Consider the following 26,014-nt stretch of genomic DNA (forward strand, 5'->3'; position numbering starts at 1 on the left):
CTGACTACATTTCAAATCTGCCTAATACGCTGTGCAGAGATTAGGGGTGTGTAAATATAAACGCAGTTCTCTCCCGTTCCCTTTAAAATGTAGCTATTTAAAAAATAGCCTCTCTTCTGTGATTTCTGGGGGAGAGGAATAAAAGAAAACGTCTCACTTCTTCCCCAGTCGCTCGGGAAAAAAAAAACACAATGGATTTTCAAATGATCGGAACTTCCCCTTCTCCCATCGCCTTTAAGACAAAAATCCGGCTGCAATTGCGGCACGCGAAAGGGTGGCTGTATCAGTCCGTTGCTCACTACACCCAGTTTCCTGTGGCTCTCTGACATTGTTGCCCTTTTGTTTCCCATTCCGAATACACTGATAGATTGCTTTTTGCTGTACCCCCATATGTAAGCTTGAGCCACAAGGTGATCAATCTGGGCAACACAAGCAATCAAACCAAACACCTCCCAGTTTCACCCCTGGCCCTCTGAAAGTTCTGCACACTGACTGTAACCGCGATTGAAAGCAAGGTTTAAAGCTACAATCACTCCTTCCTCTTTCCATGTAAGAGTACAAACATCCTGTGACGTTTGGATGGGGGTGAGGCGAGCGGGGGGCGCGTTTCCCGCGTTCCTCTCTGGCCTTATTTGGCTTTAAAACTGACATCATCGCCCCGATGCAAATGAGTTTGATTCAAGAAGATTTCCAACGGTGCCCGAATACGCCTGCGCTGAATGTAACTAACACCCACCCACCTATCTCCCCACCCACCACCCTGCTTAACCCAAAGAAAGCAGAGCGAGAGTGGCTTTACCTACATCAACAACGAGGTTGTAAGAAGAAAAGAGAAAGTGAAGTTCACACTGTGCTAGGTGAGTGCATGTTTAAATGTAACGCCTTTTACAGGAAAACGTGCTCGATAATGTCTGTCTAATCTAGTTATATCAGAACAGCGAGGTGCCTCTATCTGTCTAGTTTATGTGTCTGTGTAGCTGTAAACTTTTGTGTGTGTGATCTTGTTGAATATCTCGCTGGCAACAATGAGCGGGGATTGGAACGTGGGCGCGCACCACGTTCGAATTTAGAGCCTTGCCCGGACGGCGCTGTTGTTACACGCGAGCTGGACATTCCAAAGGTGCTGTCACAACGTTCCATCCTGCTGTAACTACCCGGTGGCGGCACCCTCCACCCCTCCAAAAAAAAATCACACACAAAGTTTGTTTGTTTTAACTTGCTATCTGTAACTTAAGATACCCTCCTCCCCAATTCTAGACCTCTGCAGCATGTACACAGTGTGTGGGTTGATCGCCGCTGCGACACGAGTTACTTGTTCCTGGTTCGTTATTTAATTCTCTGGGGTTAGTTGTACGAATTTGTTGCACGTTTTTTTTTGTGCGTGTTTCTCTTTCTTTCTCTCTCTCTTTCGATACATTCTCATGTCCTTTAAGAAGTTTGAGACGCTTTTTGTTCTGGATAGCCTCGGTTCATATTCTTCTATCTATGATGATGGCGTCATGTGAACTTCATCCGAGCGAATTCCACACACAACACACACACAGGCCGTTTTCCTTCCTCGGACTTTTTTTTTGTTTATATATATTTGATGATCGGGAAGGGTAAAGTGGTGGTGAAATTGGAAGGTGGGTCAATGAGCGACGGGGGGCGGGGGGTGACTTGGTGGCTGTTTTTGTTCGGGAGATGTCTCTCCCTGTGTGTGGGGAGGTGATGCTGCTGCACGTAGGCAGGAGCACGCTAGGACACTGAAAACAAAGAGCAGCGTGTGGATCCCTCACTCAGCAGCCCGTATCAGCACATGGGAGGCAGCCACTTGCTACCTCCCATGTGTCCATCGATCCAGAAATTCCGATTTATTTTCCTATCCGCTAGCGTGTTGGATTTAAATCTCTCCCCGTCTCACACTGCGATCGTTCCGCATTCCCCCCCCCTCCCGTCCGCCTTTCCATCTCATTCAGAAATATCCAGCAACGTGCTTTAATTTACGTGTGACATTTTCAACGTCAGATAGCCCGTGTTAATTCGTTTTTAAAATACACTCTTTTCCAACCCCCCTTCCCCAACAAGTGTAGGAATTAGAGCAAGAGGGCTATTTACTTTTAATTTCCTTTGGCTCTGCTGTTCCCGGGCTGCGTTGATAAATGACCATTTTCTTTTTCATTAAAAGAAGGGAAAGTATTGCTGTTTAAGGCGGGTCGTGTTGTTGGACATTGCAGCAGTGTTGAGGATCCGAAAAAAGGCTTGTCTGTTCGAATGAACACACACACACCAAACAACAACACGTAGCGTGCGACCCACTCTCCCAGACACGTCTGAGACAGAGATTGCAATACTGAATCGGGGGTGGACCGGGGACGCGGGGGGGGGGGGGGGAGAGGAGGAGGAGAAAAACCAAGCAGACAGTTAGGAAATGAGGCTGATGCGAAGTAGCATTTCTTGTATCCTTGAGCAGTCTGCCAGTTTCAGCTTGGGGAAGTCCATTTCCTTCCAACCACTGAAATACGCAACCGAAATGGACAGGATTCACGGGTGGGGGCGGGGGGGCGGAGGGTATGGGAGTACTTGTCAACCAGATTTGGGGGGGGGGAGGTGGTGATTGAGATGAAAGGCTATTCCTATATTTTGGTTTCGAAAGCATGCAAATAGAGTTGACAGGGGTACCACGATGATTGGGGTTGCATCTTGTTTTGTGCTGATTGAACAGATATCCACCTAAGACATTAACCTAATTCCGCAACCACCTCCTCCCCCCGGGCTGTTTCATTAATTTTCTGTGTTTTTCTCTGGAGCAACACTTTTTGTTTTGGTAGCTGAGTGTCTTGCACCCTTGGCGCATCTTTGTCTGAAGAGTTAAACCCAAGAGGCTTGAGAAGGTCCCTACAAGGGACTGAATAATGAAAGGTTTTGGAATAGTAAATAACTGCTTTCACTGGTAATAGGATCGGCACACGTTTAGGATACTCGAAAAAAGCGGAGATGAGGAGAAATTGGATTGTTATGATCTAGAATGCACAGCCTGGAAGGGCTTTATTTATTCTTTCATGGGATGTGGTTGTCACTGGCAAGGCCAGCATTTATCAGCCGTCCCTAATTGCCCTTGAACTGAGTGGTTTGCTGGGACAGTTCAGAGTCAGCCACATTGCTGGAGTCACAGACCAGACCAGGTCAGGACAGCAGATTTCCTTCTCTAAAGGACATTAGTGGACCAGATCAGTTTTTATGACAATTGATAGTTTCATGATCACCATCATTGGGACTAGCTTTATATTCCAGATTTATTAATTGAATTTAAATTTCACCAGTGAACCCATGTTCCCAGATCATTATCCCAGACCTCTGTTGTTATTAGTACGAAAACATTACTACCACACCATCTCACCGCAGGACCAGATTCAATACTAACTTCTAAAAAGGAATTGGATAGATATTTGGAAAGGCTAATTTTGCAGCGTCAAGGGAGGAGTAGGGATAAATTGTTCAGCCCTTTCAAAGAACAGCCAAGACCCGAAACGCTCCTAAGCTGTCTAGTTGCTGACCTTCATTGGATCTGGATTTACGTCTTGATTTTAAAATTCATATCCTTCAGTTTTTTACCCCGTGGTCTTGCCCCTCCCTCCCTCTCTATAACCTTCTCCAGCCTGACAACTCTTATGTCTCTGTGTTGCAGAGATTCTGACCTTTTAGTATATCTCTCACTTCTTCCATATTAAATTAGGGACTCTGCCTTGAGCCATCCATGCCTGGACTGATGGAACTTCCTTCCCAACTCTCTTGTAGACAACTGGTTTCAAGGGTCATTTAGATCCAAAATGTTAATTCTGTTTCTCTCCACAAATGGTGCTAGGCTTGTTGAGTTTGTCCAGCATTTTCTGGAGTAGCTGTATTATTAATGGACTAGTAATCATCTGGACTACTGTCCATTAGGGAAGGAAATCTGCTGTCCTTACCTGGTCTGATCTCCAGGCCCACAGCAATGTGGTTGACTCTTAAATCCCTCTGAAATGACCTAGCAAACCCCTCAGTTCAAGGGCAGTTAGGGATGGGAAATAAATGCTGGCTCAGCCACTGACGCCCACAACCCATGAACTTTTTAAAAAAGCTTTGTTTTTATTTCAGATTTTCAACATCCACAGTATTATGTTTCCTTTGACCTAGCTGTTTGTCATCTTTTGTCTGATTACACCATGGGATGTTACAGGTGCTCCATAAACCCATGGGGTTGCTGTTGGCATTATCACTAGAAATTCAGTGAAATGATGTGGACATTTAAGATCTCCATACTATTCCCATTCAAATCTTCGCAACACATTTAGCAGTGAGTGAGCATGTGCCTTTTATGTTTTCAATGCTGGGTTGTATGTTGGGGAGCAGAGCATTTGAGACATGGGTAGCATTAGAAAGAATTGAGATGACACAGGATTGATTAATAGTAATTCTGATTACTGTTGCCTGCTGTAGGTTGGTATCGAGAATGTTCATTACTGGGATTATGTCACATGTCTAGATCTGCTGTAGACTAATTGACAGAGATTTATTAGGATGATTAATCAATAACTCCGTTATTGCTGTATTTTGACCACCAAGATGGTTGAAAGGTGACCAAGATAGATCTTGATTTTTTTTCTGTGCAGAAATTCCTATCAGTGCTAATTTGAGGATGCCTAATGCTAACATTAGCCTATTGAAACTTGTCCAAATAAATTCCTGAAATGAGGGACTTGTCTTTTGAAGAAAGTTTGAACCTCTAGCCATTGGAGTTTAAAAGAATAAGAAGTAATCCTATTGAAACATGTTAAGATCCTGAGGGGGATTTGATCGGGTAGATACCAGGAGAGTCTTGCTGCTTTTGGGAGAGACAGAAACAAGGGGATGTAGTTTAAGAATATGAGGTCTAACGTTTAAGATGGAGCTGAAGGGAAATTTTCAATGTTCAATGGCATTGAACTTAGTCAAGATAAAGTTAGACAGGTGTTTGACAGACAAGGGAGTTGAGGGTTATGGGGGCAGGCATAGAAGATAGGAGCAGGACGAGGTCATTCAGCCTTTCAAGCCTGCTCCACCATTCATTATGATCACAGCTGATCATCCAACACAATAGCCTGATCCCATCTTCCTGCCATATATCCTTTGATCTCCTTCATCCCAAGAGCTATATCTAATGCCTTAAACATACAACATTTTGGCTTCAACTGCTTTCTGTGGGGGTGAATTCCACAGGCTTGCCAGTCAAAGCAAATCAAAGTGGAGTTGAGACACAGCCAGATCAGCCATGATCTTATTGAATGGCAGATCAGACTATATTGGCTGAATGGCTTACTCCAGTTTTTTTAAGTCCTATGTTCACAAGAGGTGAAGGGAGGGGTGCCATCTGAGTGAGGCTACTAGCATATTGAATCACATACAGTCTGAGGCACAGAATCAGGCCATTTGGCCTATCTGGTCTAGCATGTATCTAAATGCCACATCAACCCAGTCTAATTACCTTTCCCACCCTCCTGCTGTATCACGTTGTCCCTTTTCCTTAGTGTACACCAAGCCTGTACTTCTGTACATCACTGCTGTCTGCTTAAACCACTCTAACCAGCATAAGGTGCCACACTCTCACCATTTTCTGTTAAGTTAAACTTATTTTCTCTAGAATTTAGAAGGTTAAGGGGTGATTTGATCCAAGTCTTCAAGATACTAACAGGAAAAGACAGAGTAAACAAAGATAAACTTTCCACTGGTTGGAGATTCTAGAACTAGGGGGCATAGTCTAAAAATTAGAGCCAGACCTTTCAGGAGCGATGTTGGAATCACTTCTACGCACAAAAGATGGTAGAGATTTGGAACTCTCTTCCACAAATGGCAGTTGATGCGAGGTAAGTTTTTGTTAAGCAAAGGTATTAAGGGATATGGGCTAAAGGAGTTTGGCCATTGATCAGCCACAATCTCATTAAATGGCAGAGCAGGCTCAATGGGCTGAATGGCCTATTCCTGTTCCTATGTTCTTTCCATTTGATCCATTAGCAATTACTTCATATAATTACCCCTTTGAGCTGGATCGCTCCAAGTTGTTCTATCAAGCCCTTTTGTAAATTTAAAGACCTTCATCAGGCCTGTCATTAACCTTCTCTCTCCCAGAGAAAAGAGCTCCAGCCTGTTAAATATCTCCTGCAGTTTTTTTTTCAGTCCTTATTATTTACATGCAGATCCATAATCCAGCAAGAACCATATCTTCAGAGGAATGTGGGAAGGGGCCTCCCATCTACTGTTTTGGACTGATGATTGACAACTCAAGAATTTTTTTGGGCATTCTTGTCATTAACCTGGCCCAAGGCCACATTCTCTTGACAGACCAAATATCTGGGGTAGCTAAAGAAAACACGTGAAGCTTAAAACCATATTCCAATTGATTTTCCTCTCCCAGGTCGGTGATACTCTCAGATCTTGGAGCTCAAGAATACATCCATCAGTGAGGAAACAGCGCTAACATCAGCTGTTAGTCATCCTTCTGGACACAATATTCAAACAGGACAAAGTGGGAAGTAAGTGTATGATGATAAGTAGAATTGAGACCCCTGACATTGCTCGAGCCTAGGCCAGTGGATTATGTTTTGGAGACTCCTCTGCTAAGGCAGTCAGTGCTGTCAGGACAGAAGAATGGGCGGAACCTGAAAACATGATTTAAACCCTGAAAGAAAGAAAAGAGTTGCACTTCTGTAGCACCTTTTGCAATCCCCAGGACATCCCATAGCACTTGACAATTGTCATCACCCTGTTGTAGGAAATATTGTCACAGCAAGCTCTCAGAAGTGGTCAATCTCTATAGAAAAATCAGGACTGAGAATTGAGCATTGCAAGATGTCCTATATCTCAAAGTTGAGAGATTAAAGGGAAGCTGGAGTAACTGCTTATTAGAGATAACATAAGGGCAGTTGAAATTAAATTTGCAGACATCAGTAAGACAAAATTGCTGAAAGATAAAGGATCAATCACTGGTAGGGAAATATTCAGCAGATCCTTTCATAGTGGTAGGGAGGTGGAGAAAGAAATATGAAAGCAGATTGGGAAAATAAGCATAATGCATGGAATGATTATCACAGGGCAATATTAGTTTCACTGTCGCTGGGTCAAAATCCTTTAACTCCCCTCCCTAACAGCACTGTGGTGTATCTACAGCACAGGGACTGCAATGGTTAAGGTAGGCAGCTTATCACCACCTTTTTGAGGGCAATTAGGGATGGGCAGTAAATGCTGGCCTAGCCAATGACACGCATCCTGTAAATTAACTTTTTTTAAAAGAACAGCCTGGAATTGCAGTGGGAAGCATTTTTAAATGGTTTTCAGCAGAGTCCACAAAATCTATTCTCCTGGAAGGAAGGAACAACTAAGTACTAGTGAGACACTAGTGGATGAATGAAGACTTGAGAGAAAGATTGGTGGTAAGGAAAGGGACATCCACTCTGTGTAAATGGTCAGCATAGGGAAGTGTGATAAGGGAGAATGTGAGGAGGCTAGAAGAGAAATGGAGAAAAGAATTAGGAAAGCAAAGAGGACCTTTGCAATCAAATGGTCAAGGAGCATAAAACAAAACAAAGTTGCAGTCATGCTGAACGACTGTAGGCTGCTCTCCCCTTTTGAGGGTGGCGATTTAGCCTGAGGATCATCACACCTAAGGCCAGGGGCAAGGTTCAGAATAGCCTCAGCTGGTACAGGAATTGAGCCTGCAATCTTGGCGTTGCTCTGCATCACAAAGCAGGCATCCAGCCAACTGAGCAAACCCACCCCCATTACACAAAATAGTAAAATATTCTGTTGGCTCATTAATAAAGAAGGGCAAGTCTGGTTGACAATAGGACCATAAAGGGATAGACAAGGAAAATTTACAGCAACAATTGTGAAGTGACAGATCTTAAATATTTTACTTTGGGATTTACTAGGAGCATCACACTGGAAAATGAGATTAGAGATGCTATAACATTTAAAATAAAAAGAACTATTAAATTAATTAGCACCAAAGCTAATCAAACAGGAAAATTAGAACTCCTGGGTTAGGTAGATTGCATCTGTACATTTTAAAGAATCTAAAGAGACTGCTGAGGCACTGTTATATTTAATAATTCATTCGAAAATGGTACAGTGAATGGAGAGCTAGCATTAAGCTTATGCTTTAGTGGCGACATAGATGTTTCCTACAGACTGTTGGTGGTAGGAAAGGTAAGAAAAGTCCTGCTAAGGAAGGGAACCAAACATCTAGAAACTGAAAGCATGATAATGCACAGTCAGCAAGGATTTCAAAAGGGGAGAGACTTGCTTGACTTTTTGAATACTTGAAGAGGTAACAGTGAGTAGATACGGGTAATACAGTCGATGTAATTTATTTGGATTTCCAGAAGCGCTTCAGTAAGTGTCACAGCATGGAAGCTCAAACTATACGGAGTCAGAGGACAAGTGGTAGAGTGGATAGCTAGCTGGCCAGAAGACAAAAGGCAGAGGGGATAAATAGAGAATAGTTATTCAGAGCAGCAGAAGGTGGGAAGCGAGCTTCGGCAAGGATCAGCACTGGGATCAGTCTTGTTCACAATTTCTAATAATTATTTAAATTATGGAAGCAAAAGTAGAATTTCTAAACTTGCTGATGGCATCAAATCCAGGGGGGTGGCTGGGGGGGTGGGGGGGGGGCATTTTCATAAAAGAAATCGGGATCACAAGAATATTCCTGGCAGCTTTTGTTTATAGTGCATGGCCACTTATTATGCAACCTGGTCCCTTTTAAGATAAATGGATGGATATGTTTGCATCTTGAAGGAGTGATGCTTGTGCTGGGCATGTTGGCTCACCCTATATTTGGGAAATAAAAATCAAAATCCTTCTGGATTGTAGGGATTGTATGATTCTATGAAAAAGGTGAAGAAATGTGGGTGTGTGAATGTACAAATCGTTAACAATAGGGCTGCAGGTTAATAAGACCGTTTTTAAACAAAATACAAACCAAGTGCTTGTGTTATTCCCAGAGGGATAGACATGAAAAGCATTGGAAAACTGGAGCAGTAAAGGAAACATATTATATCAGCTATGAGAGACACAGTTGCTCTGGGCACTGCTGTAGACAGTGGTCAAGTGTCGCTTAATTGCCTGAGTTAATGGAGGCTTGGTAGTTGCAGGCTTCAGAATACTGGCTGCGTAACCTCCTGTACTGTAGGGAAAGAAAGCGTTGAAATTTCCTGTCGAGATTAAAATGCAAATACCCAAATAATGTAGCAGCCTGATAAAGAAATAAATCGCCCAGCCTTCTCTGTTAACCAGTCTCACCATTTACTAATGGAATAGTTCTGGAAGAGAAGATTTAATTGTAGAGCTAGAGTGCTAGATGCTGTCTGGAGAGTCCAGAACAAGGTCATAGTCTCACAATAAGGGGTCAGCCATTTAGAACTGAGATGTGGAGAGATTCCTTCAGTCAATGGGTTGTGAATCTTTGGAATTCCTTCCCCCAGAGGATGTTCAGTCTGAAATCTCAAGATTCAGTTTGAGAGATTTTATTTGGATAAAGATAGAAAATGGAGTTGCGGTGTAGATCAGTCTTGATCACATTGAATGGCAGAGCAGGTCCATGGGGCTGAATAGCCTAATTGTGCTGTTAGTCCTTTTAAGCACACACAATTGGCCAAAGTTAAACAGCAACTGAGTTGCTGCCAATTATTAATATTGGGTATTGGGAGGCACAAACGATACAGTTCTGCTGACAGTCAATTGTAACTTGCTTAAATGCAGCATCCGGGTTTTGCTTATTGTGTCAGTAGCTTGTCCTCTCCCAGGACCTTCAGACATTTGAATGTACACAGGAATATCACAGACTTTCAGGGATTTCTCCACAAACTCATCACAGCAAAAGTCTGTCACGCCATACAGGCATGTTAAAGTCCTTCTGTGTTGGAAGCAGATACTGATTCTACAGACTTTCTTCCAGTGAGTGGAGCACACAATCCAGACTGACAACTCGGTGTGGTCCTGCGGGAGTGCTGCATTGTTGGAAGTGCTGTCTTTCAGATGAGATGTTAAACTTGAGCCCTACCAACCCCTCCGGTGAATGTGAAAGGTCCTGTGACACAATGTTAGAAAGGAGGGAAGTTCTCCCCAGTGTTTGAACCGCATTTATCCCGCTATCAAGATCATCTGGTCACAAATACCAGAGCCACTGTGGGTGATGGGAATCTGAAATAAAAATAAACAAAAAATGCTGGAAATACTCAGCTTCTCTCCACAGATGCTGCCTGATCTGCTGAGTGTTTCCAACATTTTTGTGGATTATCTAGCCTACTGTTTCTGAGAGCTTGCTTTCTGCAAATTGACAACCATGTTTCCTGCATTGGAACAGTGGCTATTCTTCACAAATACTTAAGTGGCTTTTAAAATGTGTTGTGTTCACCTACTTGCGTGTACCTGTATGCATGTGTGTATTGTAAGGCAGTATTCTAGTTAGTGTTCCTGTCAGTACATGCTGTACACTGTTCAAACCCAGCTTACGTGGTGACAGGAGGATTTGCTGCAAAAGCTTTTGATTTTGGTCTAAAAATAGAAACTGCAGGTCAGACTGTGAAGAGAGAAACAACTAACATTTCAGGTTGACGACCTTCCATTTGACTCTGATTTCAGCTGTCGTTGGATTGCTTTAAATAAATAACTTTAAAAATGGCCCACTGTGCAGTCTGTGCTGCATGGGATCTTGGCAAAGTGTGAGGGTGTGAATTATACCAAGGCTGACTTGTGGGCATTTCTGTTCTGTAACATATTCACTTGAATGGTGATGAGCAGGATTGCAGACTTTCTTAAATATGGTTTTGTTAGGATACAGCTCTTGGAGCTGTGCAGCCCTAAGGGGTGGCTAATTCTATATTATACTAGTTAAAATACTGCAGATACAGGAACTCACGAACAGAAACAGAAAATGCTGGAAATACTCAATAGGCCGGAGGTTCTGTTTACTGTCCTCTGGGTGTGGCCATCATTGGTAAGGCCAGAACTTCCTGTCCATTCTTGGTTTTCCTGGGAAGCTTGTGGTGAGTTGCAACTTTGAAGTGTTGCAGCCCCATGTGGTTAAAATGCTCTTTTCAGTATGGGTATTAATCATCTGCTGTTGGTAAAAGTGGCAGGATTGTTGTTCATTGCTGTCCATCATGTAACTTCAGTCCCACACCTATATGGTTGACTCTTAAAATGAAATGACCGAACAAATCATGCAATTGTAGCAAACAGCTTTTGAGGCGAATGCCTATCTTCTCGGGGTAACTTAGCATGGGCAGTGAATGGCAGCCATACCCAGCAAACAACATTAAGCGTCTGGCATTTTCAGCTCTGCTAGGTAGCACGGTGCCTAATCCCAGCAAAGAGGAGGGTTATTTAACCCTTACTTCCTCGTGTCGTCTATTTTAAATGACAGACACGGATCAATGAATTGACATGATTGTGCAGAACATTTATTAATGTAGCAGCAAAGCATTTAGGATAAAATATTGTTTGGGTCAATTATTGGTCCAACATAGGAAGTAAGTCTGAAATTGAAGTTTGAGGAATGGGGTGGGGGGCGGCGGGGTGGGTAGGCTATTCAGCCCTTCGAACCTGCTCTATCATTTGGATCTGCATCTCAACTCCCATTTTAGTTGCCCTCATTTCATATTTGATATCTTTACCTAAGAAATATTATTGAACTTGGTTATTGATGTGTTGGGTGTCTCGCTTCCTGTTTACTGTAGTCGCTATTTGGGTGAGATCAGGGCAGCTAACATGAACAGGAAGGGTACTTTCAAATGCAAATGTGTTATTTCCACAGCAAGTTCAGGGCACAAGTCCAGTGAGATTACATTCTGCTTTCTGTTACAATAGCCTTACACCGCATGTTCCAACTCTATAGTTTCAGTATTCGAAAGTACAATGTCAGGTTTCTAATCCCTGATGATCATTTTCTGAGTTTTGTTGCAAAAAAATGAAAGGTTGCATTTATACATAGCATTTTTCCCAATCTCAGGATGCCCCCGAGCACTTTGCAGCCAGTTAACTGCTTTTGAAGTATAGCCACTATTGTAATGTAAGAAGAACAGCAGCCAGCTTGTGCACACCGTTTACACATAATTATTGGGCTGCCTGTTTTAATGATTGAGCAACAGAGTTGGCCAGGATACAAGGGTAAACTCTGCAATTGTGCCATGGGACTTTTTACATCCACTTGGGAGAGAACACTGGGAACCGCAGTTTAATGTCTACCTAGAAGGTATTATGTGACTCCGGTCCCACAGCTACCTGGCTGACATTTAAATGAAGTGGCCTAACAGATCACAGAGCTTACTAATAGCTTCTCAGGGTAACTCAGTATGGGCACTAAATGCTGGCCAATCCCAGCACTGCATTGGAGTGTCAGTCTGGTTTATGTGCTTGGTTCTCTGGAGCAAGGTTTGAACCTGTGACCTTCTGACCCCGAGATGCAAGGGCTGTCACCTTACAATTGACAGAGACGTCGAGTCCAAGGCATTCTGAACGGCAAGGCCTAGACTCCACTTCAAACCAATGGTAACAATTTACCTTACAGTGGTTCCTTTATATCCAAAGAGGCTTCACAAGCAGTGATGGTGATTCAAGGAGAGAGTGACAGAATTATTGATCTGAGACTGGAGGATTGAGGTTGGTTTTTCGGGGCACAGAGGCTCATGGAGAAAAGTCCAGGATCTTTTTTTCTCTTGCACTTTTTGTGTAGAGAAAGCACAGTTGGGGCTTGACCAGGGAGATGTGAAGTAAGACTTCCTTGGAAGAGTTCAGTTCACTCCAGTGAGTCTCTTTTTTAAAAAAAACCCATTCATGAGTTGTGAGTGTCACTGGCTAAGCCCAGCATTTATTACCCATCCCAAATCGCCCTTGAGAAGGCGGTGTTTAAAATGTGTACAGTGCAAACAGAAGTCATTTTTGGCCCATCAAGCTTGCACTAACAATCCCATTCAGTCCTATCCCCATATCCCTACATATTTACCCTGCTAGTCCCTCTGAGGGGCAAGTTAGCATAGCCAATAACCCTAACCTGTTGGGGGGGGAACCAGAGGAAACCTACGCAGACATGAGGAGAACATGCAAAGTCCACACAGACTGTCACCCAGGTTGGTTTTGAACCCGGATCCCTGGCATTGAGTCAGCAGTGCTAACCCTTGTGCCACGGAGCCACTTTCTTGAACCGCTGCGGTTACTAATTGAAGTGCAGGGTAGTTTTCCTCATTATCCTGCCATCATTCATCCTCAAACAGCGTCACTAACAGATGATTTAATCATTGAGAATTAGCGGTAGCAGTAGACTTTGCAGTTCATCAAGCCTGCTCTGCCACTTTGCACGATCGTAACAGATCTTCTGCCCCATCCATTTCTCTGCCTGTTCCTTATAACCCTTCATTCCCTGTCAGGCCAGAAATCTATCTCAGCCTGCCTCAAATATACTCAGCCGGGGAGTGTTCTCAACCCTCTGGGTGAGAGAATTCCAAAGATTTACACCTTTTTAAGTGAAGAACTGTCTCAGTCTAAAATGATCAAATCTTTATCCTAAGTATGTGCATCCACCCCCCCACCCCCCCACACAGCCAGAGAAAGCAGTCTCACCAATGTTTGCCCTGCCAAGGCCATTCAGAATCTTGTGTGTCTCAATGAAATCTCATTGATGTTTGTGAGAGTATGCTGTGTGCGAATTGGCTGCTGTCTTTACAACATTACAGCATTGATTGAACTCCTAAAGTACATAATTGGCCGCAAAAGTGCTTTAGAATGTCCTGAGGTTGCAAAAGATGCTGTAGAAATGCAACTCTTCATTGCAAACTGGGACAATTGACTGTCCGGTGACAAGCTATAGACATCCTATAAATGATATAAAGAGACCATTTTCCATTTAACTAACACACAATCTGAGTTAGTAAGGAGTATTTTAGTTCTATGGAGCTTCCTAGTTTTATATTTAAAAACTTATGCTCGAACAGGCACTGACATTGATAATAGTTCAATGAGAAGGCCCTTCTCTTTGCACTGACCATCAGTTAATGTTTCAAGGTGTGTTTTTTGCTTACAGTCGACCACAAAATGTTCGGCTTCCACAAGCCCAAGATGTACCGGAGTCTGGACGGCTGCTGCATCTGCCGGGCCAAGTCCTCAAGTTCGCGATTTACTGACAGCAAACGCTATGAGAAAGACTTTCAGAGCTGCTTTGGGTAAGGAGGGGAGGGGGTAACCGCTTTGTTGAAAAACCCCATTTGGGTTAGATTTTCCCGTTATTCAGTTGCATTTTTTTTGTATCTTTCAAAGGTTGAACGAAGCTCGGGCAGGTGAGATCTGCAACGCCTGTGTCCTATTGGTGAAACGGTGGAAAAAGCTCCCTGTCGGCTCCAAGAAGAACTGGAATCATGTAAGTACATTGTGTGAGGATGTTTGATTGCAAAAGTAGAGAGGTAATGCTTGTACAGTCCACCAGTAAGTATTGTGTATAGTATTGGACCCCTTACTTAAGGAAGGATATAAATGCATTGGAAGTAGTTCAGAGAAGGTTTACCAGACTAATACCTAGAATGGGCAAGCTGCCTTGTGAGGAAAGGTTGGACAAGCTAGACTTGCACCTGCTGGTGTTTAGAATAATTAAGAGGCAACTTGATTGAAACACATAAGATCCTGAGGGGTCTTGAAAAGGTGGATGTGGAGGTGATGTTTCCTCTTGTGGGAGAATCTAGAATTGTGGTCTGCCACATTTAAAACGGAGATGAGGTGAAATTTATTCTGAGGGTTGGGTCTTTGGAACTTCCTTCCGGAGAAGGTGGTAGAAGCAAAGTCTTTGAATATTTTTAAGATAGAGCTAGAAAGATTTTTGATCAACAAGGGAGTTGAAGTGGAGGGGATGTGATAGACAGGAAAGATGAGTTGAGCCACAGTCAGATCAGCCATAATTTTATCTAATGGAGCAAGCTTGCAGAGCCAAATGGATGACCACTTCTAATTTAGACGTTCGTATGTATTTTTGTATTCAGTAATGGGGCTGAGTAGGGAATACTTGCTGCAACATGTAGCTTTCACAGAAGATGCATTGCAAAGTTATATTCTGGATGTCCAACAACAGCTGAACAGAGTGAAGGTGTACACCATAGAATGGATATCTGCATCTGCATGTACATACACACACATGCGTGCACACACATGAGTGCACATTCAAAAAGAATCTAATAATCTTATTCAAGTAACCTAAATAATACTGCACAATGGGGGAGGAGGTTAAGTGCTTAAAACTATCAGATCATTTTAAATAAGCAACTTTGAACTAAATGTAGGCCATAAATAAAATTTCCATTAAAACATTTCCACCAGGAATTTACTCGGGAAGCATGTGAAGATATGAAGCAACAGGAATGTCAATCATTAATCAGCTAGTGAATCCTTTTCAATTCTTCAGATTAATTTCTCTAAGGGAAGAGTGTAAAGATGCAACAACCAATTTGCTCGATTGTCGGTTGAAATGGCTTTACTGTATTGAATGGGGTTGATGTCTGGACAGTGTAAGCAGTAATATGGGTGGACTGTTGGGTCTCGCAGGTGGTTGATGTTCGAGCAGGACCAAGTTTGAAGACAGCATTGAAGCCCAAAAAGGCAAAATCTCTCACTGGGAACAGAATAAAAGCCAGTCAGATCAGCAAGATCCAGAAAGAGCTCAAACGACAGAGTAAGTATCTTTGGGTGCCTTGCAATATTGTTTCATTCTGCAGTTCAATCAGTAACTTCCTCCTGAAAACGCGCTTTACACACAATCTGGTCCAGAACGTGTGTAAATAATTCAGTACCTTCACGTGCATCGCTCTGATGGGGGAAAAGATATCTCCAGCTCAGCACACTGCTAGTATTCCTCCAGCCATGTCCTTTACCCAGCCATCCTCAGCTGCTGCACTGATGGTCTTCTCTTCCATCTAAAGACAGAGATAGATGGTTCTGCAGTGTTTATTCACAACTTCAGGATCTGGTTATCATGCAGATTTGGGCTGAGAACTGGCAGCTAGCATGCATGGCTCATCAGCACCAAGTAATAATCATCTCCAACAACACCAGTCCAAGCCACTTCCCCCTGACTTCCAACAGCTTCTCTCAGTCCTCTGCTGTCACTGTCCTCTAGAAGGGTGATTGTCAGCATTTGGCAAAGGTTGAACTAAATTGTTTTAACACTGACTGTACGATCAGACTGGTATTCTGCGATGAATAACTAACCTCCTGACCCCTTAAAGCAAGGGTGGGGGGGGAGGTGATTATGAGGGTTGTTGTGAATGGGTGGGGGAGCTTTAATTCTTGGCCATGGAGAGGGGGGTGTGGGAGAGTTGCTAAAAAGGTAGTGTTTCTCCAAAGAAAAATCTCCAGCCTATTGCTGGGGTGGCAAGTCAGTCATATGAGGAGAAGCTAAGTCAATTAGAATTATATTTATTGGAGTTTAGAAGAATGAGAGGGCATCTTGTAGAAACTTATAAAATTCTAGCAATCCAGGGACTCGAGGTAAGAGATTCCAAACCCACCCCGGCAGAGGGCGACATTTAAATTAAATTAAAAACTCTGGAATTATAAGTCTAATAATGACCGTGAAGCCATTGTTGATGTAAAAACAATCTGGTTCATTCAAGTCCTTTAGGAAAGGAAATTTGTCATCCTGATGAAGGGTCATCCAGACTCAAATATTGATTCCATTCTCTCCCCATAGATGCTGTCAGACCTGCTGAGATTTCCAGAATTTTCTGTTTTTGTTTCAGATTCCAGCATCTGCAGTATTTTGCTTTTATTTGCCGTCCTTTCCTGGTCTGGCCTACATGTGACTCCAGACCCACAGCAATGCATTGACTCTTAAATGCCCTCAGGTTTGGACCAAAATGCTGGCCCAGCCAGTGACACCCACATCCTATGGACGAGTTAAAAAAAATATTTGGAGAGAAGCTTTTAAATTGAGGGGAGGGGATAGGTTTCTTAAAAGTACCAAGGCGGGGTGGGTGTGAAAGATAATAGATTTTTCTTTGTTGAGGGTCTAAAGAGAGGTTGAACCAATGGAATTAGGACTGAAACCAGCTCTAATCTATCTGAACAGTGGAACAGGCTTGATGATCTGAATGGTCAATTCTAGTTCCTATCTTTCTGTAGGTTTGTACATTAGGAAAAAGAACAGATTGGAACTTGATGCATTTGCAGTGTTGAAATATGTTCATGATGATTTTAGCGCTGTCTAGTCTACGAATGATAATGGTTTTCTTGAATATCTACAGACTCTGATGCTCACAGTACCACCTCCAGTATGTCTCCCGCACAGTCCCCTTGCTACAGCAATCACTCAGATGAGGGCTCTGATGCAGAGATGGCTTCTGGATCAAACAGGGTCCCTGTCTTCTCCTTCTTAGACCTCACTTACTGGAAAAGGTAGAGTAAGCACGTACTAATTTCCAATCTCTGTTTCTACACGGCTTCCATCAAACAGATGACCCGAATTTTATTGAACAAGGTGTGTTTAAGCTGGAAATTGGGGTTTTTGACGTGGAGGTAGCCTCACCCACCCTCTCGGGTGGAAAGCAATGGAGTTCTCTGCAGTGTCCTCCCATTATTGGTCTCTTAACCAACTCCCAAAACAGCTTATTCGGTCATAATACTGCAAGTTAGTGGGAGCTTGCTGTGTGCAAATTAATTGCCATGTTTTATACATTACAACAGTGACAACACTTCACAAAATATTTGATTGACTGTAAGTTGCTTTGGGGACGTACTGAGATTATGAAATGTCACCATTGTTGCAGCGTGGGAATAATGGTCAGATATCAGAATATGAGGCGAAAGGAATCAGGATACGGCAGGAACAGGCTACCGAGTCAGATGATTAACCATAATGGATGGCAGAGCAGGCTTGAAGGGCCGAATAGCTTACTCCTGCACCTATTTTCTACATTTCTATAATCTGTGTTTCATTAATATTAGTTGAGGGTTAACAGTGGCCAGAACACTGAGGAGAATTTAAAATATTTATATCCACCTGAGGTAGCAGACTGGGCCTCAATTTAACATCCTGCCTGAAAGCTGGTGCTTCCCACAGTGTGGCATTCAGTCAAGATTGCACTGCCAGCCCAGGTTGTGTACTCTAGTCTCAGGACTGGGGATTGAACCCATAACCTACTGACATTGGAGGTGAGAGTGCAATCCACTGAGGCAGGCGAGGTTACTTTGGAACTGGTGCAGACTATTTCAAAGTTGAAAGCTGGCTTGTGTTTGAGCGAACCAGCATGCAAAGTGATGTTACTGTTATTATTTGGTTAAAAAGTTCTAAACTTCCTGTAACATTTCATCTAGGATTGGTGATAAGCTAACACGAGAAACATGATATTTGACCAACGCTTTGAATCCAGAATCCACTGACAAAACTAGTTTGGCTCAATTGGAAATAGCTTTCATTCATTCTTATGATATGGGCATTATTAGCAAACGTTCAGTAGCCATCATAAGAAGACTGAGTACAGGAGTAAAGATGCCTTGCTGCGATTGTATACAGCCTCTGTAAGACTACACCTGGAGTATTGTCTCCTTGGTTTTTGTCTCCTTGCCTGAGCAAGATATACTTGCCATAGAGGGAGTATCACAAAGATTCATTTGACCGCTTTTGAGGAAGGTGGGATTGTCCTTGGAGGAGAGATTGAGGAGACTGGGCCTGGATTCTCTCAAAGAAGGTGAGCTCATTGAAAAGTACAAAATCCTTCCAAAGCTGAAAAGGATAGATGCATGAAAGATGCTTTCTCCTGGCTGCCAGTAGTTGGTGGGGGCGGGGTGGGGTGGGGGGTGGTGGTGGTGGTGGTGTGGTTTGTTGGTGGTGGTGGAGATGGGATTGGCCTAGAACTTGGGATCACAGTCTTAAAATAAGGAGCAGGTGTTTCAGATTGAGTTCAGGGTGAATCTCTTCACTGAGAGGGGGTGAATCATTGGAATTCTCTATCCCAGACAGTTGTGGAACTTCAGTCATTGAGTACATTTAAAACACAGATCGATAAATTTCAAGCAGAGCATGTGGGAAAACAGCATTGAGAAAGATCAGCCATGATGTAGATGCTAGATTAGCTGTCGGACTGTTCCTATTTCCAATGTTCCTTTCAGTACTTAAGCAATAGGAATAAGATTACAGCTCTCTGCCGTTCAATAAGATAATGAGTTTTACCTCGCACTCATTTTTCCACCCTTACCTTATTTCCTTCCAATCCAAATATCCATCAATCCCAGTCTTGAATATATTCAATGAACAACCACCGCATTTGGCAAAGAATTCTAAAGATTCACAACCTCGAGCTGAAGAAAGCTCTTTATCTCTGTTTGAAATTATCATTTTATCCTGAAACAGTGGTCCTCATTCTAGACTCCAACCAATGGAAGCAGCCTCTCAGTACCTATCCTGAGAAGCCCTTACAGAACTTTAGATATTTTAGTGAGCTCTCAATCCTCTAAACTCGAGAGAATGTAGACCAATTGTACTTGGTTTGCCCCCATCAGATAGCTCTTTAATCCCAAGAATTAACTGACTGAGTCCAGCCCCTTGAGATAAGTATCTCTTTCCTTGCATTCATAGGCCAAAACTATATAGAAACATTTTGCCTTCAGAGTCAGCTTCACCATTTATTATGATCATGGCTGATCATTCAAACCAAAAGCCTGATCCTACCTCCCCCTCATGTACTATGATCCCTTTGCCTCAAATGCTACATCTGACTGCTTCTTGAAAACATTCAATGTTTTGGCCTCAGCTGCTTTCTGTTAGATTGGCACAAGCACAGTGGCCCGCTCAGTGCTATGCTGCCAGCCTCCTGAGCAGGAATCGGCCCTGCCCACTGATTTCTGAAGTGAATCACACTGGCACTCTCTGCAGTGCACAGTGTGCATGAGATTTATTTTGAAATTCCCGCTGGAAAAAAACCTGTGTGATTTAGTCCCGTTTTCACATGAATTCGACACTTAGAATTTGTTTGGGCAAATTCCTGCCCGTTTCTTTAAATATTTGCTATCACTTATCTGCTATCATACTTTTTAAATCTAATGTACTTTAGCCAACTCTGCACTTATTTCTATGTAATTGGACTTTGTTTAAATTTAAGATCCAGTTTCAGACTTCACTATATTACCCACAAACTCCATATGACAAAACATATTATGATCATTCTTACTCGAAGGCTCCCTTGCTATGAGGTGAGATCCCCAAGTTACCCTAAAGATGGTGAAGTTTAGCTGAAGGGCTGCTTTCTTGAAATGCTGTAATCCTGGTTGAGCTGAAATTTCTTCCAGTTACTTAGTGGAAGGATTGAAGCCATTGTCTACGGCCCTTGCCACAAACTCTATTCACTAGCCACCGATTCCATCTCCCTCACTGGCCACTGTTTTCCATCTTTGGTATCCAGTTGAATGTGGAGCTCCTGACACTGTACTTTGCTATCACCAAACCCTCTGACTTGTGCATCTGTAATTTTATCTCCATCTGCTACTGAAGCTTTCATCTGTGTTTTAGTTGATTCTTGTCTTCATAGCCTAATTTTAATCCATTCAAACCCTCTCCACTTGCACAGTGTTAAAAGCGGGCTCATCTACACTGACGCAGTCCTTGCTGTCTCCCATCCTCCATCCACTTGAGCTTGTCCAAAATTCTTTTGTATCTTAAATCACGCAAAGTTTCAACCACTGTACTCACTCACCCACGTTGACTTTTGGTCCACCAACATCTCAATCTGACATTCTCATCCTTGTGTTCAAATTCTTCCATGACCTTGTCCCCTCCTGGTACCATAACCTACAACTCTGAAAATTCTGGATCTGGCCCCTTGGGTATCCCCATTTCTTTTGCCACACCACCGGTGACAACACAGCTGGCTAGGCTCTGAATTGTGGAATTCCCGCCTTAAAACTCCATGTCTCTTCCTTTCAGGATGCCCCATAAAACTTCCTACTGACCAAACATTTGGTCCCTTATCCTAATATCTCCCAATGATACATTGCGACTTACATAGAATCCCTACAGTGCAGAAGGAGGCCATTTGGTGCATCGAGTCTATCGACCACAGTCCCTCCCAGGCCCTACTCCTGTAACCCCATGCATTTACCCTGTGAATTCCTCCTTGCACCAAGGGTCAATTTAACATGGCCAATCAAGCTAACCCACATATCTCTGGAGTGTGGGAGGACACTGCAGCACTGGAAGGAAACCCACACTGACACAGGGAGAATGTGCAAACTCCACACATGATGTGGGTATGCCGGCGTTGGACTGGCGTAAACACAGTAAAAAGTCTGACAACACCAGGTTGTAGACAGTGACCTGAGGCCGGAATTGAACCTGCGACCCTGGCATTATAAGGCAGCAGTGCTAACCACTGTGCTGTTTTGTCTGACTACATTTGTGAAATGACTTTGGGCTGTTTAATGACATATAACATGGTAAAATGCGAACTTGTTCAGTTTGGCAGGGAGAACGAAACAGGCCTAATATTATTTAAATAGAAAGAGATTGTGGAATGTGGGGTACGGCGGGATCTAGGTGTTCTGGTACGTGAATCACAGAAAGTTAGTCTGCAGGGACAGCAAGTGATTAGGAGGGTAAATGGAATGTTGGTCTTTATTGAAGAAGATTGAAGTATGAAAGTAGGGAAATGTTCCAACAGCTGTACAGAGCCTGGGTGAGATCACACCTGGAATACTTTGTAGAATTTTGGTCTCTTTAGGGTAGAATTGTATTAGAGAATGTTCACTTGACTGATTGCTGGAATGAAGGGATTACCTTATGAGGAAAGGCTGAGAAGCCTCTAGCCATTGGAATTTAGAAGAAAGAGATGATCATAGGTGATCCTAAGGAAACTTGATAAGGGTGGGTTCTGAGAGGGCATTTCCCTTTTTTAAGGGAATTCAGAATGAGTGGGGCACAGTTTAAAATTAGAAGTTGCTTTTCGGGTCATTGGTCTGTGACATTCTCTTTCCCAGAGAGCAATGGAAGTTGGGTCATTAAATCTATTCAAGGCTGGCTTAAATAAACAAAGGAAGCGAAGGTTATGGGGAGGGGGATAGGAAACTAGAGTTAAGAGCACAGTCAGGTCAGTCATGATTCTGTCGAATGGCAGAGCAGGCTTGAGGGGCCAAATGTCTACTTCCCCTAATTTTTGTCTCGTTTCCAGTATTAAATATGTTTTGAAGGAATTTTGTAGCTTCATTCTGTTTTTTTTTCTTATAGGTCCCGGATTTCTCAGCAGACTTTGTTTTCCTATCCCTTGGGAGTTTTACTGTGTTCGGGGGCAGGGTGGAAGGGTTTTGCTGCAATTGTTCATACTCCATGAGCTTGAGACAGGCTTGATGACCCAGCTAGTCTTTTCTTGCCCTTCTAAACCTTTCTCCTGTCATTATTCCACAGGCAAAAGGTATGCTGTGGAATCATCTACAAAGGACGGTTCGGAGAGGTCTTAATTGACCCTCAACTCTTCAAGCCCTGCTGTGCCAATAAGAAGAGAACGGTGGAAACCCCAGAGCAACAGGCAGTTCAGTCCCCATCCGCTTCGAAAGATGACGAATGGTGAACTGTCTCATTCAAAAAGAGAGGTAGCGAGAGACAGACTGAGTGGGGCAAAGTACATTGAAAAGTATGTGTTGCCTGAAGGATGAACTGAACAGAAAAGCTGCCTATAAAGGGCAAGCTGTGATTGCTTTGCGAATGAACTGACACTCCCAAAAGACTGACAATTTTCCTTCTTTATATCATTCTGGGGGGGGGAGTCAGTTGATTCGACGTGTAAAATAAAAAGCTGTAAATGTTGTAATATTTCACGAGCTGCACGCATATTAAGTGAAAGTGGAGCGCACCTGTAAAGTGCTTATTTAGGGTTTACTTCATTCATTTATCAATGGACTTTTCTTTCGTGGGGGGTGAGCAAAATTGGAAAAGTGAGTGAAGGTTGCGGCATAAAGTGCGGCCGGCTCCTGTGTGTTTGGAACATGTTGGCTGTCTGTGAGCTGACTGGTTGTCCCTTTTGTGGCCTACCCGAATGCGAGATTTTCCCAGCAAGTCATTGAGTCACAAGAATGAGATAGGGGCCCGAGTTTTGAATCCTTCTGTCACTGTTTGAGTTGAAAGATCATGGATAAGTATCTTCTATTCCTTCCATAGACCTGGAAGGGGATGGGGGAGGAGGTGGTTGTGTCTGATCTCCCTCTGTTTGATCACCAACCCCACTGGAAAATGTTAGAAGAGGAAAATTTGGGGCGGGATGTTTGGATTGTGGGTTGTGTGCCCTCTATGGGGCAATATCTTGCCTAAGCCTTGTGTGTTGGGCAGTTGATGGGGTGTGGAGGGCACCTGTTGAGTCCAGTCAACAGGGCAGAAGCTGAGAATATTAGAGAAAAGATAAACAGTGGCTTAAACAAACTTAGCCTGGCACTTTCTAGAGTAACAGTGTGTAGCAAAGCAGAACCAGAAAAGACTTGCAGCTTTTTGGCACAGTGTAGAATCACCGAGCCCCATTTTATTTCTAATAGGCCTGCCAGACAGAGAGGAAAAGGGTCTCTGTTTAATGCTCATTTCAGTGACATAATCATTGAGGCATTTCTGCCTTTACCACGATCTGATGAGCAGATAACCTGCCGATTTCAAAGGAGATGTAAATGATAGCCACTCTACCACAGTCATGCAATCCCATACTCCTAAACTGCCACCTGGTATTGAAGGCAAGACCTCACCAACACTGACCAAGAAAGAGTTTTCTCAACCGAGCTCTACTTGTTAATGAAGTGGGTATTGAGATAATTCCCGAACATATAACAGCAGAACTGAATCTGCGGTCACCATTTTAAATGTCATCATTTTGCCCTAAAGGTGCCTGTTTGCGGATTGTTTAATCTGGCCACTGGATTTGCCATCATTCTGGCATACTGGGCAAATTTTGAAATCATTCCTCTTCCCTCACTGCCTTCCTGGCGTCTCCTGAAGGTGCAGTGTAATTGCTGCCAGCTCTTTAACCTTGTAGCTATTCCTCAAGTGTGGGGGTGGGCTGAATGGAGGGGGAAGCTCTGTCCTTTTTTCTACCTCGGGCCTCCACAGTACATACCCTGTCCAGCAGAATTCTCCAACTGGCTTTGAGGGAGGTTGTGGAAAGGCCAGTTTCCATAGGTACTCGTCTCAACCTTGGTGAAAAAACCATTGATATTGGGGTCTGGCGAATGGGAGGACCCCTTGTCTGCAATTTACCCCATTGCTTCCCCTGCCTTACCAATTCCCTTCAGTGACACTGCACCCAGCTGCAGATTTCCAGCCTGAGCCCAGCAAAATCGTATCTTCCCCTTGGAGATGTGTTCTGCAGCTAGACCAGGAGTAGCCTGTTTGGTTCTATTTACTGCAGCAAATGTATGCTGATACTAGGAAAGCCAGCTAACTATTATAAACTGCCCTTTGCTGATGAGGGGGATCCTTTTGCAAAGATGTCATGTTTAATGTGAATGAAAGCATGTGACAATATTTTCAGGATTAGAGAAAGAGCAAGGACCAAATGGGTGGCTGTTTCAAATAATCAGAACAGGCTGATGGGCTGAATAACGTCCTCCTGTGCTGCATGACTTTATAAAAATGCAGGGAAATGCTAGTAGCGTTTATTGCCTCAGTGAAGCACAAGTCTCTAAATGACCAACCTACTCGAGCGACCACTTGGCCACCAGTCGCCAAGGCAACAGGTGGTAACTTATCACATTGGACAGGTTCCAGGAAGTCAAATAGTTTGAGAATTCATCTTCTGCCATTCAAATAATGCCATTCTGGAATTGGAGGAGGAGCAATAAGCTTCAGCCTCTGTGTTGATCCCCACCCCCACCCCGGTTACCTGTTCAGCATGCTTGCTGTAGAGTTGCCAGTATTCATTATCAAATTCTGGATGCCGTGGGGTTTTCTCTTTGGATTGTGCTGTATGCATGCATTAAGTGTGTTGGGAAAGGGTGCATGAAACTGTGCCAGCCACTTCACCCGCATGCCTTGTGTCCAGGCACTATTCAGACCCTGGTTGAATGTGATCTTGAGGTTGGGTTTGTAATTCACTCCCTGGGCTTTATGACTGAGCTTCCTCCCTGTCGTTCTATTTATTATTATTTATTTTTTTCCTCTGCAAACACAAAAGAAACGTACCACTGTCTCCTTTCACTTCTTGAGCTAGTTTAGTGCAGCAAGATGTATTTTAGTGATGCACTTTGTAATGTATTAGAGATCTATGGAGCCAGTTTTGTACTTTTTTTATACTGTTGATATTCTTCTACTCAAAATTTTTTATTAGTCTTGAAATAAAGTAGATGGCTTTATAAAGAAGTTGCCTGCATTTGTGGTTTTCCTTTGGTAGGTACAGGCTGCCTGATAGAGGGTGACCTGCAGCAAGCTGGCCTAGCCAGCAATACCCCACCCGCTAAATGATTATTAAAATAAAATCTGAAGCAAGTCCAGGCTGGGTGATAGTTTGCCCACTTCTGGTAGAAGGCTTGAGCTCCTCTCCAAAGACTTTGAGCAGAAAACCTTGACTGACGCTCCAGTACCGTTATGAGAGTGTGCTGCACTGTCAGAGGTGCCTTTGTTCAAACAGGGTCCTGTGCATCATCAGGTTTCAAAGTCCACTGCCACATTCTTGCTGGGGAACCTATGCAATGAGTACAAAAGGGTCAATCAAAATGGGTTGAAATATGGTGGGACCCCTTATCCTTGGGCCACTTTTGTTACTGTGAAGGCCTGTTTAGTATTCTTAGAAATACTGGGCAGGCGGAGCACTGGCAAACAAGTCCTCACTGGCAGAAAAGGTGGAGGATGGTGTGCCATCTGGAATATCTCAATGGCTTTTTTTTTGTGGGTGAAAGCTGCAACAATATCATCTTTGTTTCCTTGCTGTTGGATCAAGGATTTGTTCTGTCGAGACATGGGTAGATGCCAGTGGGCAACGATTTCTCCATACTAAAAGATTTCACGCACCAATGTCTTTCCAAGCAC

The 26,014-nt window shown here is 43.3% G+C and overlaps 1 protein-coding gene across 4 annotated transcripts; it reads left to right on the forward strand.

Moving 5' to 3' along the window:
* Nucleotides 1-746: 746 nt before the first annotated feature.
* sinhcaf (SIN3-HDAC complex associated factor) lies at nt 747-24,183 on the forward strand. 4 transcript variants are annotated; one of them, XM_080190667.1, is made up of 7 exons: nt 747-857; nt 6,410-6,527; nt 14,072-14,210; nt 14,305-14,404; nt 15,577-15,703; nt 17,274-17,424; nt 22,421-24,183. In XM_080190667.1, exons 3-7 carry the CDS (start codon nt 14,083-14,085, stop codon nt 22,581-22,583), a joined length of 669 nt encoding a protein of 222 aa, XP_080046793.1. In that variant the 5' UTR covers nt 747-857; nt 6,410-6,527; nt 14,072-14,082; the 3' UTR covers nt 22,584-24,183. The 4 variants fall into 4 exon arrangements, with proteins under 4 accessions (XP_080046793.1, XP_080046796.1, XP_080046795.1 ...); XM_080190669.1 differs by lacking the exon at nt 747-857 and adding an exon at nt 1,219-1,321; XM_080190668.1 differs by lacking the exon at nt 747-857 and adding an exon at nt 1,268-1,343.
* Nucleotides 24,184-26,014: the final 1,831 nt, after the last annotated feature.

The sequence above is a fragment of the Carcharhinus amblyrhynchos genome, chromosome 6 (genome assembly GCF_965287045.1).
Source record: "Carcharhinus amblyrhynchos chromosome 6, sCarAmb.v2.hapA, whole genome shotgun sequence".
NCBI classification, from domain to species: Eukaryota; Metazoa; Chordata; class Chondrichthyes; order Carcharhiniformes; family Carcharhinidae; genus Carcharhinus; species Carcharhinus amblyrhynchos.

Coding starts and splice junctions, on each gene's coding strand:
- sinhcaf (XM_080190667.1), top strand. CDS start 14,083: ATGTTCGGCTTCCACAAGCCCAAGATGTACCGGAGTCTGGACGGCTGC. Junction 14,211..14,304: donor GACTTTCAGAGCTGCTTTGG/GTAAGGAGGGGA, acceptor TATCTTTCAAAG/GTTGAACGAAGCTCGGGCAG. Junction 15,704..17,273: donor GAAAGAGCTCAAACGACAGA/GTAAGTATCTTT, acceptor GAATATCTACAG/ACTCTGATGCTCACAGTACC.